The 17,969-nt window shown below is 41.8% G+C and overlaps 1 protein-coding gene across 1 annotated transcript; it reads right to left on the bottom strand.

Moving 5' to 3' along the window:
* Positions 1-990: 990 nt before the first annotated feature.
* Positions 991-14,284, bottom strand: LOC106588989 (sodium- and chloride-dependent GABA transporter 1). Its single transcript, XM_014178586.2, has 13 exons — positions 14,017-14,284; positions 13,750-13,884; positions 13,350-13,560; positions 13,058-13,190; positions 12,669-12,803; positions 12,057-12,160; positions 11,717-11,841; positions 3,827-3,939; positions 3,551-3,691; positions 3,249-3,345; positions 2,848-2,948; positions 1,312-1,482; positions 991-1,207 (listed from the first exon to the last, which is right to left on the bottom strand). The coding sequence occupies exons 1-13, from the start codon at positions 14,144-14,146 to the stop codon at positions 1,043-1,045; spliced, it is 1,761 nt and encodes a 586-aa protein (XP_014034061.1). The 5' UTR covers positions 14,147-14,284; the 3' UTR covers positions 991-1,042.
* Positions 14,285-17,969: the final 3,685 nt, after the last annotated feature.

Below are 17,969 nucleotides of genomic sequence, written 5' to 3'. Positions count from 1 at the left end.
GTAGGCCCTCCTTGGTTGGGGACAGAAACACCAGATCATCAGCAAACCCCCCCATCCCCCACCCCTACTATTTCTCTCTCTGTCCCCCCCACCCTCATCAGCCTATATGTTGTAGCCACACCGGTCCATCATGGGGCCAGTGTTTTTAAGACAGGAGATTAGCATGTTCCACCACACTGACTTGACATGGGGGCACATGAAGTTTGTTTGAGGCTGGCTCCAGGGTGGTCTATTGTCCTGCTCTGTTTATGTCTTCATAAACCTCCCTCTCACACTGTACTGGCACCTGGCCTCCGAGTGCTGGCGACCCTGCATTCATGGACTCACTCTCTCCCTGTGCCTTCACTTCTACCTAATAGTGGATTTTTATGAGGTGATTGTTAGTTTTGCGAGACAATTAGTTGAACTAATAACGGTAGAATCAAGAAAGTACCCTTTTAAGGACAAAAGTCTGACAGAAACATTTTTTTTATTTTGTGTGAAAATGCAACTCGTAAAGAAGATATCTCCAGCATGGTATAAACACCACCTGGTGCTGAGCACTCAGGAAGTAAACCACCATCTAAGCCAGTCTATACGTCAAGATAAATAAAGATAAAAATAAATACCATTTATTTCAAATAAACAGAGGTCTATATAGCGTAGACAATGTTTGCACCATTGTCTCATTAAAAGCTATTGTAACAACACCTCTAGCAGTGTTACTGTACTTTGAGAGCTTTGCGATGGACCGGCACTATCCTGTCAGGGTCCATGGGCTAAAAACAAGCCTAAACACTTGTCACAGTGACAAAGCACAGAACGGCAGGCATATTTCAACTCTCTTTACCCAAAGTGTCTTGGAAACTGTGTATATTAGGATGTACATAGCAGATCCTGAAGTAAGCCTTAATGTGTGCTTTCAGGCGGCTGTAGTCTGGACTACAGCACCTTTGTACCTTCCAGTGGTGTACCGAAAGTATCAAATGAATACAGCACCAAAATAAAATATTGACAGAGTCACATTCCTTTATTAAGCAAACCCCATGCTCTAGCAGATGGGTCACTCAGGGTCACACATGTCCCCACGGTCTTTCTCTTCATGTAGAGGACTGACCTCAGAGAGACTGTACAGAGACTTAACATGGTCCTGGTGTTGGTCTTCAGTGACAGGCACATTACAGACCTCCTCCAGGGTGATCCTGGGAGTCACCGACGCCTTCAGCTTCTACACCAGGAGAGAGGAATACATTCATATATCTGCCCATCAACACATTCATCCATCCATCCATCCATATCATGGATTAATGTGCATTCACATACAAACCTTACCGCTAAGCAAGTGCCTTTCCTTCCAAGAAGCTCATGCATGGCTCCAAGAGGGATCCAGCCAACGGACAGAAAGGTGATGATCCATGCAACACCTTCAGCCCATGCTGGGTAGAGATACGTCTTCCCGTAAAGAAGTGGGCTGTGCTGGACCATGGCAGTGACCAATATGGCCTGCAGGTAGAAAAGATTGGTTGGGAAAAGAGTTTCCCTTTCAAGGTAAAAAGTAATAGCCTTACAGCTGCAGTAGGGTCGGACAGGCTTCCCGTGTAGATTAAGACACCACAGATTAGATTTTTCATCCCTGGATTGAGGTACGTTTTCCTAGCCATATTTGGCGCCGGATCCACGGTGTCTTAATCTAGACAGCCTGTCCGACCCTAGTGCAGCTGTAAGCAAGCAGGTCGGATCTTCTGGCTAGGTGAAAATTAGCTAAGGTTGAATACATACATTTTTGTTAACAAATATCTTAATCCTAAAGAAAAGTCCACTATAAAAAGGCAAGAGACGTACCTGTGCAAAATACAGAACCGGGAAACACAGTTAAACTCGCAATACAATGCAGCGTGATTTGTATGCATTTATTTAGAGGGTAGATCAGCTTTAATATTGCAGATATATTATGGCTTCTATCATTGTAATTGTCTGCATCGTTTCCAATCGGCAGGTAGCCTAGTGGTTAGAGTGTTGGTTTAGTAACCGAAAGGTTGCAAGATTGAATCCCTGAACTGACAAGGTAAAAATCTGTTGTTTTGCCCCTGAACAAGGCAATTAACCTTGTTCCTATGCTGTCATTGTTAATAAGAATTTGTTCTTAACAGACTTGCCTAGTTAAATAAATATATATTCATTTTTTGTAAATATTCATAATAGTTTTAGAACACCTAATCATTCAAGGCTTTTTCTTTTCTACATTGTAGAATAATAGTGAAGACATCAAAACTATGAAATAACATATGCAATCATGTAGTAACCAAAAAAGTGTTAAACAAATCAAAATATATTTTCTATTTGAGATTCTTCAAATAGCCAGCCTTTGCCTTGATGACAGCTTTGCACACTCTTGGCATTCTCTTAACCAGCTGCCCTGGATAAGCAACAAGCTCACAGTCTTAGAAAAGAGAGCGTTTATCCATGTTTTCCAAACATCAAACTTCAAAGTTAAGGGTTAAGTTTAGGCACTTATTCTGAATGGTTAAGGTAAGTGGTAAGGTTTTAGATAGGGTTAAAACAAAACAGGGTTAAAACAAAACAACATTAAACCAGTGTCCACAAATGAGATCGAACACACAACCTTCTGATCCAGAGTCATGGGATTACGACCATCTGCCACCCCCTTCCACAACCCAAGCCTACTTGATGGTATTAGAGCTCACTGTTGTCCCTAATGTTCGGTTTTCATTGGCATTTCCCGACGACTTCAGGACATGGATAGATGTCAGATTTGGACATCAAACTTGAACGACCTCCCTGGGATCAGGGCCATGTCACCCACTGCACTGGGTTAGTGCATGAATGAGAATCTTCAAGTAGACTCACCACGATCGACAGCGGAGACACCACCAACCAGCAGGCCTTAAAGAAGACGTTTGGAGGCTTTCCCAGAATCCTTTTCACCATGATAGAGAGCCGCCATACTCCTACAAATCAGCAGGAAGTGTAAAGCATTTAAGCAATGATCAGAATGATATCTGCAAAGGTCATTACTTGCTGTATATGAAATCAATCTTTGGAAAGAAAGGTCACATGACATTTCCATTGGGGACATGTTCAGAAAATCCTTAACAAATCTTTGGAAGCAAGAGGACTTGTTTTGGAGAGAAAAATCGATGAATAATGTGATACATACTACAGGTTATTATTATTCAGGGTCAGATGAAGCAAACAGATACATTCATTGTGGAAAAGAGCACCATATAAGTTCTCATTGGAGCACTTACCAAATATCCAGCTTAGAGTAACAACTTCAAATAAAGAAGTGAACATCAGTGTTATGCCAACAGAATAGTCTAACAGCTGGAAGATGTAGACCCCGCCCTGTAAAGACCAAGACCCAAGGGCACAATAGGTTATTTGTTTGAAAAGGATAATGGCACCAAGGTTACACCTCTTGAAACAAGTTACACACACACACACACACACACACACACACACACACACACACACACACACACACACACACACACACACACACACACACACACACACACACACACACACAAACACACACACACGCGCACACCTGAGTAATGCAGGGAAGGCCAAGCAGGAAGGTCAAGAAGCAGAGTAATAGGGTCACCAGCTCTTTATAGTTCAGCATGAGGAGAATCTTTGGGCCAAAGCTGTCCATAACGAAAGTCCCCATGACCTCCACAAGGGCAAACTATACAGACAAAACAAATATTCAACTATACAGACAAAGCACACATTCAACTATACAGACAAAGCACACATTCAACTATACAGACAAAACATACATTAAACTATACTGGCTATGTGTGTGTGTGTGCTGCTAAACCTGACTATCCAGGCCGAGACACATCAGCATGAGGAAGAAGAGGAAGGCCCAGAGCTGAGAGACAGGCATGGTGCTGAAGATCTCTGGGTAAACCACAAATGCCAAACCAGGCCCTGGATAAACACACACAATACACAACATAGTGTCACTGTGTGTATAACCATGACACGTTCTTTACATGTGTTGTCAGTACCTGCCAGGTACAGTTCTAGTGTGACAGTTCAGGCAAGAACACATTCTAGGCCAGGTACGGCAGTTGCATCATTAAATTACTTCACACTACATCTTGACTGGCTGCATCACCGCTTGGTATGGCAACTGCTCAGCATCCAACCGTAAGGCACAACAGAGGGTAGTGCGTACCGCCCATCATTGGGGTCAAGCTTCCTACCATCCAGGACATCTAAGCCCGGCGGTGACAGAGGAAGGCTCTAAAAATTGTCAAAGACTCCTGCCACTCAAGTCACAGTCTGTTCTCTCTGCTACTGCATTGCAAGCAGTACCGGAGTGCCAGGTCTGGGACCAAAAGGCTCCTGAACAGCTTCCAACCCAAAGTCATAAGACTGCTTAACAGTTAATTAAATGGCTACCCAGACTTTATGCTTTTCACACCTCACATAGATGTACATAGCAATTCAATCAATCACCTAACCAAACCCAATTATTACCTTGAAGACGGCGCCGGAGAAGATGGCTGATATTTTACGTGCTCCTAACTGATTGTGTTCTTATGTTCGTTTTTTTGCCTTGTTTGTAACATGTTTTTTAAATTTATTTTGAAAACAATGTTGCTGCTATCGCCTCTTATGACCTAAAAAAACTTCTGAACATCAGAACAGAGCTTACTCACCACCAACTGGCAGAAGCTTTTTTTTCCTATAACGAGTCCGACGAGCCCGACGTGAACGACATTCTGCTTTCCCGGGTACAGGCCGAAAACCCGGTCATTTGCGTGAAGAGACGACGGAGAAAAAGAGGACGGAGTAAACCCCCCCTGCCTTCCGTTCTATTAGCTAATGTGCAATCATTGTAAAATAAAATCGACGACCTACGAGGAAGATTAAACTACCAACGGGACATTAAAAACTGTAATATCTTATGCTTCACGGAGTCGTGGCTGAACAACGACATTATCACCATACAGCTGGCTGGTTATACGCTGTATCAGCAGGATAGAACAGCGGCGTCTGGTAAGACAAGGGGCGGCGGACTATGTATTTTTGTAAATAATAGCTGGTGCATGATATCTAATGTAGTCTCGAGGTTTTGTTCGCCTGAGGTAGAGTATCTCATGATAAGCTGTAGACCACACAATCTTCCTAGAGAGTTTTCAAATGTATTTTTCGTAGCTGTCGACATACCACCACAGACCGATGCTGGCACTAAGACCGCACTCAATGAGCTGTATTCTGCTATAAGCAAACAGGAAAACGGTGGCCAGGGACTTTAATGCAGGGAAACTTAAATCTGTTTTACCAAATTTCTATCAGCATATTAAATGTGCAACCAGAGGGGAAAAAACTCTAGACCACCTTTACTCCACACACAGAGACAGGTACAAAGCTCTCCCTCACCCTCCATTTGGCTATTCTGACCATAATTCTATCCTCCTGATTCCTGCTGACAAGCAAAAATTAAAGCAGGAAGCACCAGTGACTCGGTCAATAAAAAAAAGTGGTCAGATGAAGCAGATGCTAAGCTACAGGACTGTTTTGCAAGCACAGACTGGAATATGTCTGGGATTATTCCTATGTCTGGGATTCTTCCTATGGCAACACCAGTACACCACATCAGTCATTGGCTTCATCAATAAGTGCATCGATGTCGTCGTCCCCACAGTGACTGTACCCCAACCAGAAGCCATGGATTACAGGTAACATCCGCATCGAGCTAAAGGCTAAAGCTGCCACTTGCAAGGAGCGGGACTCTTACCCGGAAGCTTATAAGAAATCCCTCTATGCCCTCTGACAAACCATCAAACAGGCAAAGTGTCAATACAGGACTAAGATCAAATCATACTACACCGGCTCTGACGCTCGTCGGTTGTGGCAGGGCTTGCAAACCATTACAGACTACAAAGGGAAGCACAACCGAGAGCTGCCCAGTGACACGAGCCTACCAGATGAGCTAAACTACTTCTATGCTCACTTCGAGGCAAATAACACTAACACATGCATGAGAGCACCAGTTGTTCCGGGCGACTGTGTGATCACGCTCTCCGCAGCCGATGTGATTAAGACCTTTAAACAGGTCAACATTCACAAGGCCACAGGGCCAGATGGATTACCAGGACATGTACTCCGAGCATGCGCTGACCAACTGGCAAGTGTCTTCACTGACATTTTCAACCTCTCCCTTTCCGGGTCTGTAATACCAACATGTTTCAAGCAGACCCTGTGCTGTGCCCAAGAACACTAAGGTAACCTACCTAAATGACTACCGACCCGTAGCACTCACGTCTGTAGCCATGAAGTGCTTTGAAAGGGTGGTCATGGCTCACATCAACATCCGTACCCCAGAAACCCTACACCCACTCCAATTTGCATACCACCCTAACAGATCCACAGATCCACACTGCCCTTTCCCACCTGGACAAAAGGAACACCACCTAGCTAAGGACCCTGGGACTAAACACCTCCCTCTGCAACTGGATCCTGGACTTCCCGACGGGCCGCCCCCAGGTGGTAAGGGTAAGTAACAACACATCCGCCACGCTGATCCTCAACACAGGGACCCCTCAGGGATGTGTGCTCAGACCCTCCTGTACTCCCTGTTCACTCATGACTCCTCGGCCAGGCATATCTCCAACACCATCATTAAGTTTACTGATGACACAACAGTGGTAGGCCTGATCACCGACAACGACGAGACAGCCTATAGGGAGGAGGTCAGAGACCTGGCTGTGTGGTGCCAGGACAACAACCTCTCCCTCAACATGATCAAGACAAAGGAGATGATTGTGGACTACAGGAAAAGGAGGCCTGAGCACGCCCCCATTCTCATCGACGGGGCTGTAATGGAGCAGGTTGAGAGCTTCAAGTTCCTTGGTGTCCAAATCACCAACAAACTAACATGGTCCAAGCACACCAAGACAATCATGAAAAGGGCACGACAAAACATAATCCCCTGCAGGAGACTGAAATAATTTGGCATGGGTCCCCAGATCCTCAAAACGTTCTACAGCTGCACCATCGAGAGCATCCTGACAGGTTGCATCACTGCCTGGTATGGCAACTGCTAGATTCCAGCCACCCTAGTCATAGACTGTTCTCTCTGCTACCTCACGGCAAGCGGTACCGGAGCGCCAACTCTAGGTCCAAGAGGCTTCTAAACAGCTTCTACCCCCAATCCAGTAGACTCCTGAACATCTAATCAAATGGCTACCCAGACAATTTGCATTGCCCCCCCCCCCCTATTTTACGCCGCTGCTACTCTGTTATTATCTATGCATAGTCACTTCAATAACTCTACCTACATGTACACTACCGTTCAAAAGTTTGGGGTCACTTAGAAATGGCCTTGTTTTTGAAAGAAAAGCACAGTGAAGAGGCAACTCCAGGATGCTGGCCTTCTAGGCAGAGTTGCAAAGAAAAAGCCATATCTCAGACTAGCCAATAAAAAGAAAAGATTAAGATGGGCAAATGAACACAGACACTGGACAGAGAAACTCTGCCTAGAAGGCCAGCATCCTGGAGTTGCCTCTTCGCTGTTGACATTGAGACTGGTGTTTTGCGGGTACTATTTAATGAAGCTGCCATTTGAGGACTTGTGAGGTGTCTGTTTCTCAAACTAGACACTCTAATGTACTTGTCCTATTCCGTTTCTTGGTAATTTCTCGCATGTAATAGCCTTCGTTTCTCAGATCAAGAATAGACTGATGAGTTTCAGAAGATATGTCTTTGTTTCTGGCCATTGTGAGCCTGTAATCGAACCCACAAATGCTGATGCTCCCGATACTCAACTAGTCTAAAGAAGGCCAATTTTATTGCTTCTTTAATCAGCACAAGAGTTTTCAGCTGTGCTAACATGAATGCAAAGGGTTTTCTAATGATCAATTAGCCTTTTAAAATGATTAACTTGGATTAGCTAACACAACACGCCATTGGAACACAGGAGTGAGGATTGCTGATAATGGGCCTCTGTACACCTATGTAGATATTCCATTAAAAATCTGCCGTTTCCAGCTACAATGGTCATTTACAACATTAACAATGTCTACACTGAATTTCTGACCAATTTTATGTTATTTTAATGGAATTTAAAAAAGAAATTCTTTCAAAAACAAGGACATTTCTAAGTGACCCCAAACTTGTTGTCACGTCCTGAGTTATTATAGTATGGTCAGGGCGTGGCAGGGGGGTGTTTGTTCTGTGTGTTTTGGGGATTTTGGGTTTGTTCTATTTCTATGTTTTCCTTTCTAGTTCTTATTTTCTATGTTGTGTATGTTTGGGTTGATCTCTAATTGGAGGCAGCTGATCCTCATTGCCTCTGATTAGAGATCATATTTAAGTAGGGGTTTTTCTTCATGGGTTTGGTGGGTAGTTGTTTCCGTGTATAGTCTGAGCACCTTACAGGACTGTTTTCGTCGTTTGTTTTTCTTCAATAAATGGAAGATGAGGATTCACATACCTGCTGCGTTTTGGTCTACATACAACGACGCTTGTGACACTTGTGAACGGTAGTGTACATATTACCTCAATTACCTCGACTAACTGGTGTCCCCGCACATTGACTCTGTACCGGTACCACCCTGTGTATATAGTCTCGCTATTGTTATTTTACTGCTGCTCTTTAACTACTTGTTACTTTTATTTCTTATTGTTATTTGTATTTTTTCAACCTCATTGTTGGTTAGGGGCTTGTAAGCATTTTACTGTAAGGTGAATACCTGTTGTATTCGGCGCATGTGACTAATAAATGATTTGATTAACCACCCCAACTACCTCGTACCCCAGGACACTGACTCGGTACCAGTACTCCTTGTATATAGCCTCGTTTATGTTATTTTATTGTTATTATTTAATTTATCTATTTGTTAATTTTCGTACTTTTTAACTGCATTGTTGGGAAAGGACTCGTAAGTAAGCATTTCACTGTAAAGTCTACACTTGTTGTATTAGGTGCATGTGACAATTAAAATGTGATTTGATTTGACTGTTTATTAGATATGCTTTAGAAACTGTTCATTCTTATTATTATTTGCCTTCTGCTGCCACCTGTAGGGCCAAACCTATAAAAGCTACCAACACCAAAACAATTTTGAAACTTCCAGGCTGAACGTCCGCAGTTTGCTTAAAAAAATATAGAACAGAACTATTACTGGTTTGTTCCATTCAACTGTTCCGACTAGCAAAATAAAATTCTGTCAAAGATTTTCAGCTGGCATGCAGACACTGGAAGAAGTTTCTGATTGACAGAGGGACGGCTTTGATGTACAACAGCAAAAAATTCTCAGAACGTAAATTAAAGTTTTAACCGGTTCCCACTCTTTTAAGATAACAGTTCTGTTTCCGGAACAGTATAGATCAGTTGTGTTCCTGATTCTGTTCATTAAAAAAATGTTGTGTTCTGTTCCAACCCCATACTACTAATACTTTTCACCCTACAACCATATTTTCATCAATGCCAATGAATTGCAATGGCCTTCAACTTGAATGGGAAAAATTCCAGTCATAACTAGTCTTCCCACCGTTGAAGCTCACAATCTGTACATAACCCCACATGTCGCCATTCAAACTTTAAAACGTACAGACCGGTCTGGAATAGGTTGCTTGTATACAGATTTTTGATACCATTTATACTTTTTGGCCACTGCTCTTGAACCGTTAAAGCTACCAACACCAAAACAACTTTAAAACGTGCAGGCTGACACTGGTGCTTGAAAAAACACATGTAATACCACATACTGTTTTACACTACAAACATATTTGCCTAAATCCCAATGCATTTCAATGGCCATAAACTGGAATGGAAAAAACCCCTAAATGCCAACAGTCAGTAACGAGCACGCCCTATTCACATCGACGAGGCTGCAGTGGAGCGGGTCGAGAACTTCAAGTTCCTCTGTGTCTGTCACGGCTGTAGAAAGGATCGGACCAAAGTGCAGCGTGTGTTTCGTTCCACATATTATTTAATCCGTGAAAACTATGCAATACATCAAATAACTGAAATCTACAAAATAACAAACCGTGACGCAGAGGAGAAACAAACACTACTCACAAATAATCACCCACAAAAACAGGTGGGACAAACATCAACTTAAATATGACCTCCAATTAGAGACAATGATGACCAGCTGCCTCTAATTGGAGATCATATCAAACAAAACCAACATAGAAATACAAAATATAGACAAATACACCCTGTCACGCCCTGACCTACTCTACCATAGAAAATAACCACTTACTATGGTCAGGACGTGACAGTGTCCAAATCACTAGGGATTTAACATGGTCCACACACAGGCGGACAGTCGTAAAAAGGGTGCGACAGCGCCTCTTACCACTCAGGAGGTTGAAAAGGTTTGGCATGGGCCCTCAAATCCTCAAACATTTCTACAGCTGCACCATTGAGAGCACCTTGACTGGCTAAATCACTGCTTGGTATGGCAACGCACCACTCTCGATCGCGTGGCGCTACAGAGGGTGGTGCAGACCACCCAGCTCCCTGCCATCCAGGTCTTCTATATCTGGCGGTGTGAAAGGAAGGTCCGTAAAATTATTAAAGACTCCAGCCACCCAAGCCATAGGCCATTCTCTCTACTTCTGCACAACAAGTGGTACCGGTGCATCAAGTCTGACATCAACAGGCCCCTAAACAGCTTCTATCCCCAAGCCATAACACTGCTAAATAAATAGCGAACAAAATGGCTACACAGACTCTGAGTTGACCCTTTTGTTTTATTTGTATTCTTGCGCTGTCTCTATGAACACTCACAGGACTCTATTCACTCACTCACGCACACTGACTCTCCAAAACACACACACACACCACACACACACTTAATTTGCTCACACATAACATGCACACCCATTTAAACGGACTCTACACAAATGCACACACACACTCACATACATTCATCATAGATGTTGCTGCTACTCTGTTAATCATATATCATATATCCCTCTATCACTCCAGTATCCCTACACATTGTAAATATGGTATTAGAATTGACCATGTATATAGCTTCTTACTTTCTCGTGTTCTTCTTATTTCTCGTGTGTTTTTGTTAAACCTTGTTCTTTTTAGTAATACATTGACATTGATTACTGCATTGTTGGGATTAGAGGTAGCAAGCAAGGCATTTCACTGTACTTGTGTACGTGACATTAAAACTTGAAAAAGATGCCTGTTGAAGAAGACTCAGCATCAGCAAACCACATGTAATGCACTGGACTAGAGCTAAGTCCTCCTGAACAGTACCTCCAACAGCCAGTAATGCCCTGGACCAGAGCTAAGTCCTCCTGAACAGTACCTCCAACAGTCAGTAACGCACTGGACTAGAGCTAAGTCCTCCTGAACAGTACCTCCAACAGTCAGTAATGCACTGGACTAGAGCTAAGTCCTCCTGAACAGTACCTCCAACAGTCAGTAACGCCCTGGACCAGAGCTAAGTCCTCCTGAACAGTACCTCCAACAGTCAGTAACGCCCTGGACCAGAGCTAAGTCCTCCTGAACAGTACCTCCAACAGTCAGTAACGCCCTGGACCAGAGCTAAGTCCTCCTGAACAGTACCTCCAACAGCCAGTAATGCCCTGGACCAGAGCTAAGTCCTCCTGAACAGTACCTCGAACAGTCAGTAACGCCCTGGACCAGAGCTAAGTCCTCCTGAACAGTACCTCCAACAGTCAGTAACGCCCTGGACCAGAGCTAAGTCCTCCTGAACAGTACCTTCAACAGCCAGTTGCTCCACTTGGAGGTGGCGCACATGTGCCATGTAGCCGATGCCAGAGAACATGACGAAGCCAGCAAAAATACTGGTGGCAGAGTTCGCCAAAGTGACAATCATTGCATCCCTGCCGCACACAAAAGATAATGATGAGTTCATTGTTTACGTTTATGAAGTAATTTTTGTACATAATTCAGATGAAATCCATGCAACAGTAGCACCACACCAGGAGGCAGTCAGTTTGTATGTGGCCAAATACTGTATATCTGTGTGTTTGTTAGCAATGGCAGTGTAATGTGCAAAATGTCACACATTTAAAAAAAAATGCTTTCTGCAGCCTACCTGAGGATGTTATTGTTGTGCTTATTGTGGCTGGCCATAGACAGTAAGCAGCCAAATCCAACACCTATTGAGTAGAAGATCTGAGCAGTAGCATCGATCCATACCTGGGAAAAAGATCACCTTATTGTCCATTAACTTGCAGAGAACGGACATTTGTCTTTATGCTTATGCCCCCTGAGACACACACACATTGGAAGCAATGGGCCAGCCCCAGTGCAGTGCCCCAGGAGCTAGTTGGAACAACAGTATACAGAACCAAACGCTTGAGACTTTTTTACAACAGGAGCTGGTTAAACATTGTTTTCTCTAGACAAATAAAAACACCACTGCCTGGAAGCATGAAACAATGAGTGGGCATTCCTGAGGTCAAATGGCTCTCTAACACTTCCCACATAATGACTCAAGCATGGAAAGGTACAGTGTTATAGACTGACAAAGTCATTATTTTATGGGAGCAAGACCTGCAAACTGACTAAGAAAATCAGTGTAGGGAAACCTAACCAAGACCATCACAATGAGTGTAACAACGTGTCTATGTCATTCATTCAAGAATAAGATCACTTCTTCAGGTCGAAGTCAAGCCAAAGTTTAGAAGTGCTTTGACCCACTCACGTGTATCTCTCCCAGCTTGTTCCATTTGGGTGTCAGGAAGAATAGGATGCCATCCAGGGCTCCTGGTAGTCGGACATTGTTGAACAGAAGAGCCAGAAGGACCACATATGGAAACAGTGCTGTGAAGTACACCACCTGTGGATGGATGCGTGCGCGCACACACACACACACACACACACACACACACACACACACACACACACACACACACACACACACACACACACACACACACACACACACACACACACACACACACACACACACACAGTGATTCGAGTGTCACAATAGTTCTCCCCAACACTCATCATTAGTAGAGCAGAATCACTTTGATGAAGTTCTCTGTTGGGTATCTAATGTCTTTAACAATGGTCAGGAGGGTGGACAACTTTTCCAGTGGATCTGATCCCCTTGAAGACACAGAAGAATAGGACGGCCCAGATCAGCAGGAGAATTCCGACCAGCTCCCATCGCAGGTGGCCCACATTCTCAATCCCCTCAGTGATTTCCAGGAGCCTATGGCTAAACATACACAGTATTTAAGTGTAATGATGCTACATGCTTGGTGAATAAAAACATCTAGGGAGATGTCTGTGTTGGGAATTTGGTTAAACCAACATCACAGCTTGAAGTAACATTGAATGAGAACGGTTAAAATGTTACTGTAACATGTAAACCTACTCAAAGAATTGTTTAGTGGCGGACTGCAGGTGTGTGGTGGCGTTTTCCATGAAGCTGGAACAGTTCTCTGGAATGTTCCAGGTGGCATTACAGAGCTGCCATGGCAACGGGGCTGTGAAGGAGTGGAAGAGGTAGTACAGAACCCAGGTCAGGACTGTGTTGTTGTAGGAGGCCACGATGAAGGACAGCATCACCATAGCCACACCCACACCTGGAGATCAACAACAACAAACATGGAATAAACATAGCATAGGTTAAAAGTCAAATAAAATAAAAAATGATACAGGCTCTAGTATTCTGTTGCTTGTGGTCTCTCTTGATATAAAACTGACTTCATAATACTGGTAAATGATATCTTGTAATGTATGATCTTCCCTTTTTGAGGCAAAAGTTATCCCACCTTTCATTAGAGGACAGATGTTGATGAACGCCTCAACAGGTCCTCTTTTTGTGTACTGCCCCACTGTAAACTCCACGAACACCAGTGGAATGGCACACAGACACATCATGGTGAGATAGGGAATTAGGAATGCACCTGAGGAGAGGACATGGTAATTAGATGTAGAAATCAATGAGAAAACATTTGATCTAATAATAGTCTATTAAAACTATTATAAGAGCTCCAGGGTAATGTTATACTCCAAAGCATACTTCTCCATGAACTTACCTCCACCACCGCTGAAGCAGACGTATGGAAAGCGCCACACGTTTCCAATTCCGACTGCATAGCCTACTGAAGAAAGGATGAACTCTGCACGATTGGCCCATGTCTCTCTTTCTCTTGGTAGTCTGTCCATCGTCTGAGAAAGGTTTGACCCCAACAACCAACAGAGACTCCTCTCCACAGATTTATAGTATTTTCATCTTTCGCCAAAAATTTATGATTTACAGGAAAATGTGTTGGAAAGGGGAGAGGGATGTCTTCCACTTTCTGTGAAAAAATATATATTATAACAAAAAAATGAATGATTTACAGAAGATTAACTGACGACTACAGAATACAAATGTGGCCATGCCTAGAATGGTCATTCATAGATTGATTCTGATTTTGATGTTGTCACAAAGTTTTGAAGTTGCCTCATGACTACATGCTCTAAGTCATGCATTGTGTTTGTGTTGGGACAGACTGTAAGTTCAAGTTTAACAGACTGTTTACACTCCAACTGGTCTGACCCAAGGAGTTTGCCTACCTTCTATGCAAATGTGTAAACCGGCTAAAACAAACTGGAGTGAAAACACATACTACATGGATATATGAATTAGAATCTCTATAAACATTTCAAGCTCAACAGCTTTAGTCTTCTCAACAACGTGCAATTACTGTACGTCATCGGAATATACCGTACATTACAGACCTTAAACCTGATTAAAGTTTAGGTAATACAAAAATATCACCAATACAATATGACGAGATTCAGACACTTAGTACTGCAAGGTACTTAGAGAGATGAAAGATGAGAATCCTGGTCTCCGTTCCAAATGGCACACTATTCCCTACGTAGTGCACTACTTTCGACTATGACCCTATGGGTCCTGGTCAAAAGTAGCGCATTAAAAAGGGAATAGGGCGCCATTTGGATTGCAAACTGGGTTATTTCTCCCCTCTTTTCGCTTTCTGTCTGGCGTTACGTTAAGCAGAGTCCTATTGACAGTGACTTATTAAATGTTATGTGCTTCAAACACATCCGTCTCACTCCCCGGACACCCTGTACTCGTCCTGGTCTGACCAGGTAAAAACAACATCCTGGTGGTTAATCATAGAGAATGAGAGAAGAGAAGGGTTCCCCCATATCTCTGCCGTTATTAATGAAAGAAGCACAGGTGGCTGCAGAGTTTAGTATAATTTAATAGAAAAGAGAGAGGAAGGTTCCTCTCCTGTATTATAGCCATAATGTTTACAGTCCTGTATTATAGCCATAATGTTTACAGTCCTGTATTATAGCCATAATGTTTACAGTCCTGTTTTATATCCATAATGTTTACAGTCCTGTATTATAGCCATAATGTTTACAGTCCTGTATTATAGCCATAATGTTTACAGTCCTGTATTATAGCCATAATGTTTACAGTCCTGTATTATAGCCATAATGTTTACAGTCCTGTTTCATAGCCATAATGTTTACTGTCCTGTTTTATAGCCATAATGTTTACAGTCCTGTATTATAGCCATAATGTTTACAGTCCTGTATTATAGCCATAATGTTTACAGTCCTGTTTCATAGCCATAATGTTTACAGTCCTGTATTATATCCATAATGTTTACTGTCCTGTTTCATAGCCATAATGTTTACAGTCCTGTATTATATCCATAATGTTTACTGTCCTGTATTATATCCATAATGTTTACTGTCCTGTTTCATAGCCATAATGTTTACTGTCCTGTTTCATAGCCATAATGTTTACAGTCCTGTATTATAGCCATAATGTTTACAGTCCTGTTTTATAGCCATAATGTTTACTGTCCTGTTTCATAGCCATAATGTTTACAGTCCTGTATTATAGCCATAATGTTTACAGTCCTGTTTCATAGCCATAATGTTTACTGTCCTGTTTCATAGCCATAATGTTTACAGTCCTGTATTATATCCATAATGTTTACTATCCTGTTTCATAGCCATAATGTTTACAGTCCTGTTTCATAGCCATAATGTTTACAGTCCTGTATTATAGCCATAATGTTTACAGTCCTGTATTATAGCCATAATGTTTACAGTCCTGTTTCATAGCCATAATGTTTACAGTCCTGTATTATATCCATAATGTTTACTGTCCTGTTTCATAGCCATAATGTTTACAGTCCTGTATTATATCCATAATGTTTACTGTCCTGTATTATATCCATAATGTTTACTGTCCTGTTTCATAGCCATAATGTTTACAGTCCTGTATTATAGCCATAATGTTTACAGTCCTGTATTATAGCCATAATGTTTACAGTCCTGTTTTATATCCATAATTTTTACAGTCCTGTATTATAGCCATAATGTTTACAGTCCTGTTTCATAGCCATAATGTTTACAGTCCTGTTTTATATCCATAATGTTTACAGTCCTGTATTATAGCCATAATGTTTACAGTCCTGTTTTATATCCATAATGTTTACTGTCCTGTTTCATAGCCATAATGTTTACAGTCCTGTTTCATAGCCATAATGTTTACTGTCCTGTTTCATAGCCATAATGTTTACAGTCCTGTATTATATCCATAATGTTTACAGTCCTGTATTATATCCATAATGTTTACAGTCCTGTATTATAGCCATAATGTTTACAGTCCTGTTTCATAGCCATAATGTTTACAGTCCTGTTTCATAGCCATAATGTTTACAGTCCTGTATTATAGCCATAATGTTTACTGTCCTGTTTCATAGCCATAATGTTTACAGTCCTGTTTCATAGCCATGTTTACAGTCCTGTTTCATAGCCATAATGTTTACAGTCCTGTATTATAGCCATAATGTTTACAGTCCTGTATTATAGCCATAATGTTTACTGTCCTGTTTCATAGCCATAATGTTTACTGTCCTGTTTCATAGCCATGTTTACAGTCCTGTTTTATATCCATAATGTTTACTGTCCTGTTTCATAGCCATAATGTTTACTGTCCTGTTTCATAGCCATAATGTTTACAGTCCTGTTTCATAGCCATAATGTTTACAGTCCTGTTTCATAGCCATGTTTACAGTCCTGTTTCATAGCCATAATGTTTACAGTCCTGTATTATATCCATAATGTTTACAGTCCTGTATTATAGCCATAATGTTTACAGTCCTGTATTATAGCCATAATGTTTACTGTCCTGTTTCATAGCCATGATGTTTACTGTCCTGTTTCATAGCCATAATGTTTACAGTCCTGTATTATATCCATAATGTTTACTATCCTGTTTCATAGCCATAATGTTTACTGTCCTGTTTCATAGCCATAATGTTTACAGTCCTGTTTCATATCCATAATGTTTACAGTCCTGTTTTATATCCATAATGTTTACTGTCCTGTTTCATAGCCATAATGTTTACAGTCCTGTTTTATATCCATAATGTTTACTGTCCTGTTTCATAGCCATAATGTTTACTGTCCTGTTTCATAGCCATAATGTTTACAGTCCTGTATCATAGCCATAATGTTTACTGTCCTGTTTTATAGCCATAATGTTTACTGTCCTGTTTCATAGCCATAATGTTTACAGTCCTGTATCATAGCCATAATGTTTACTGTCCTGTATCATAGCCATAATGTTTACTGTCCTGTTTTATAGCCATAATGTTTACTGTCCTGTTTCATAGCCATAATGTTTACAGTCCTGTATTATAGCCATAATGTTTACAGTCCTGTTTCATAGCCATAATGTTTACAGTCCTGTATTATAGCCATAATGTTTACTGTCCTGTTTCATAGCCATAATGTTTACTGTCCTGTATTATAGCCATAATGTTTACAGTCCTGTTTCATAGCCATAATGTTTACTGTCCTGTATTATAGCCATAATGTTTACTGTCCTGTTTCATAGCCATAATGTTTACTGTCCTGTTTCATAGCCATAATGTTTACTGTCCTGTTTCATAGCCATAATGTTTACAGTCCTGTATTATAGCCATAATGTTTACAGTCCTGTTTTATA

This window comes from Salmo salar, chromosome ssa27 (genome assembly GCF_905237065.1).
Source record: "Salmo salar chromosome ssa27, Ssal_v3.1, whole genome shotgun sequence".
NCBI lineage: Eukaryota > Metazoa > Chordata > Actinopteri > Salmoniformes > Salmonidae > Salmo > Salmo salar.
Note: the sequence above shows the minus strand (reverse complement) of the source record. Positions and strands in the feature narration are given on the sequence as shown.